Source organism: Hyla sarda, unplaced genomic scaffold, assembly GCF_029499605.1.
Source record: "Hyla sarda isolate aHylSar1 unplaced genomic scaffold, aHylSar1.hap1 scaffold_383, whole genome shotgun sequence".
In the NCBI taxonomy this organism is placed as follows: domain Eukaryota; kingdom Metazoa; phylum Chordata; class Amphibia; order Anura; family Hylidae; genus Hyla; species Hyla sarda.
Window position 1 is genome coordinate 228,428 of NW_026610402.1, and position 2,241 is coordinate 230,668.

Sequence of the window (2,241 nt, forward strand, 5' to 3'; positions counted from 1 at the left end):
CTGATATTCTTGGTGATATATAATATGGATTAACCAAATTCTTGCGCAAATTGGTAAGAATGCACACCAAAGAAAAGAGATGCATAAAATTGTATATATGGAAAATAATTATATATATATATATATATATATATATATATATATATATATATATATATATTGTAAGGATTCCTCCTTGGGGATTAGCTCCGGGATCGTCCTGGACACTGCCACGGGACACGTTTCCACTCAATAAACCCGCAGACAACGGTTATTCATGCACATCTGGCACCTTGCCAGCTTTATTTAGACAGGTTGCAGGTAAAACAAAACATAACTCAGGAACAAACCAAAGTCCTAGACCGTCTGGTCACTGACTACACATATCAGCATGCCCTGACTACTAACTGGTGAGCTACCCTCAGCCAGCATAAAACATGTGCCCCTGCAACCTGTTACTCACAGTTCACACCACTTCTTCACTTCTTGGACTGCTCACAGTTCGCTGTGTGTTTCCTCAACAGGGTCCGTGTGTCTCCCCCTACAGCGACATGCTGTTACCCAGGGAGAGCCCCAACTATTCTGTTTCTTTTCCTTTTAAACACACTTTCCCTTCCTGATACCTCATTAATCAGGCCACAGGTGGAGCATTCTGCAGAGATAGCAAGGGAAATACACCCTTTCCTTGCCACACTGCCACATATCCCCCCCTCTCTGCTCAGACCACCGGGAAGGAGCACTTGTATTCAAAAGGCAGAGTCCAACTGCCTTTCCTTTTCCTTGAACAACTACATCCAACAGGTTTTGAGGCACTTGGCTTCCTTCATCAGTAGATTTTATCTGCACCACTTCAATGGTGCACCCTTCTTTCATTCGCACTTTCAGCCACCGAGCACAAGACTTTTGGTCACCTTTGACAAATTCCTTGTAAAAAGCTCCATTCATGTCACACCTTTCCCACACCAGGTTCTTCATCTTGGTCTGTGCAGTGCTCTGGACACTAGGTGCGGACAAGGCAGATGCTCTAGGCCATTGCCTTCTTCTGTCACTGGTATGACCATTGCACGAACTTTGCTGGTGGCCAACCGAGCCTGTATCACCCATTTGCAGGTCTTCTAAGTCATCCTCCACAATTTCAGGAGGCTTCCCTTTAATGCACCTGTCCATCTTCTCCTTGAGACGGACTCTTCTCCAAATTCTACTTCTGCGGACTTTCTTCCGATGTTTTCTGGAACTAATCAAGCGCCTCTCAGGGATTCTACCACGACCAAGTCTTCTATCACAGTGACCTCTTTTTAAGGACTCTGCTTTCTTATTAGCCCTTTCTTTAGGGACACCAACCTTCACAGGCTCATTTTTAGGCTGAGAACTCTTGGCTCCTTTAGGCAGTTTTTCACCTGCACCTTCAGATGTGTCACTGACTTTACTTGCAGCTTCTGCAGTTATCTCTGGTTTAACTTCTACCTCAGAGAACTTCTCTGCCTCAGAATTTTCACCATCCAATGTCAATATCTCTGCAGCTTCAGAGGACTTCCCATATGGTTTCACCTCAGTCTCAGCTTCAGAGGACTTCCCATATGGTTTCACCTCAGTCTCAGCTTCAGAGGACTTCCCATATGGTTTCTTCTCATGGTCTTCAGACTCTACTGTTTCTTGCGTCCATTGTTCAGACTCCGCCTTTTTTAGAGAAAGCATCCCTGTCTCCAGTAGCTTTTGCCCCACAAGCAGTTTTTCTTCTTTTACACGGACGGCTGTGGCTTTGGCCTCAGTTTCCATCTGAGACACTTTTAACCTCTCGTTAGCCAGTTCTACTATAGCTTGGTCACGGCTTTCTTTTAGGACCTTCATGTCCCCTTCCAGCTTTAAACATTTCTGCTGCTCACTCTTGAGCTTAGCAGAGTTCTTCTTCTCACTTTCCAGCAATTATGTCAAGTTTTTGACAGTATCCTCCAGAGACAGCAGTTGTTCTTTCATCTGCTCATTGTCTTTATTCAGTTGCGCCATCTTGGACACTTTATGCTCATAGACTTTTAGCTGAGCCTCTTGTTCAGAGAGCTGAGTACCCAGTGAATCCAAGGCAGCTGCGCGAGACTTAATATGCGTTTCGTTCTGCGCCTCCAGGCTCTGCACTTTATGAGCCATTACCACTTTCTCCTTCTCCAGCTCTTCCATGGCTACCAACCTAGCCTTGTGTTCACTTTGTAGAGCCAGATATGCCCCACACAGGACATTCACTTCTTCATCCTTGAATGAGATCTGCTT

The 2,241-nt window shown here is 45.1% G+C and overlaps 1 protein-coding gene across 1 annotated transcript; it reads right to left on the reverse strand.

Annotated features, from left to right (window-relative positions):
• Positions 1-223: 223 nt before the first annotated feature.
• Positions 224-1,980, reverse strand: LOC130332652 (uncharacterized). The gene is made up of 2 exons (XM_056553815.1): positions 1,567-1,980; positions 224-1,527 (listed from the first exon to the last, which is right to left on the reverse strand). Exons 1-2 carry the CDS (start codon positions 1,825-1,827, stop codon positions 607-609), a joined length of 1,182 nt encoding a protein of 393 aa, XP_056409790.1. The 5' UTR covers positions 1,828-1,980; the 3' UTR covers positions 224-606.
• Between the last annotated feature and the right edge of the window lie 261 nt (positions 1,981-2,241).

Coding starts and splice junctions, on each gene's coding strand:
- LOC130332652 (XM_056553815.1), bottom strand. CDS start 1,827: ATGAAGGTCCTAAAAGAAAGCCGTGACCAAGCTATAGTAGAACTGGCT. Junction 1,528..1,566: donor CCTCTGAAGCTGAGACTGAG/GTGAAACCATAT, acceptor GCTGAGACTGAG/GTGAAACCATATGGGAAGTC.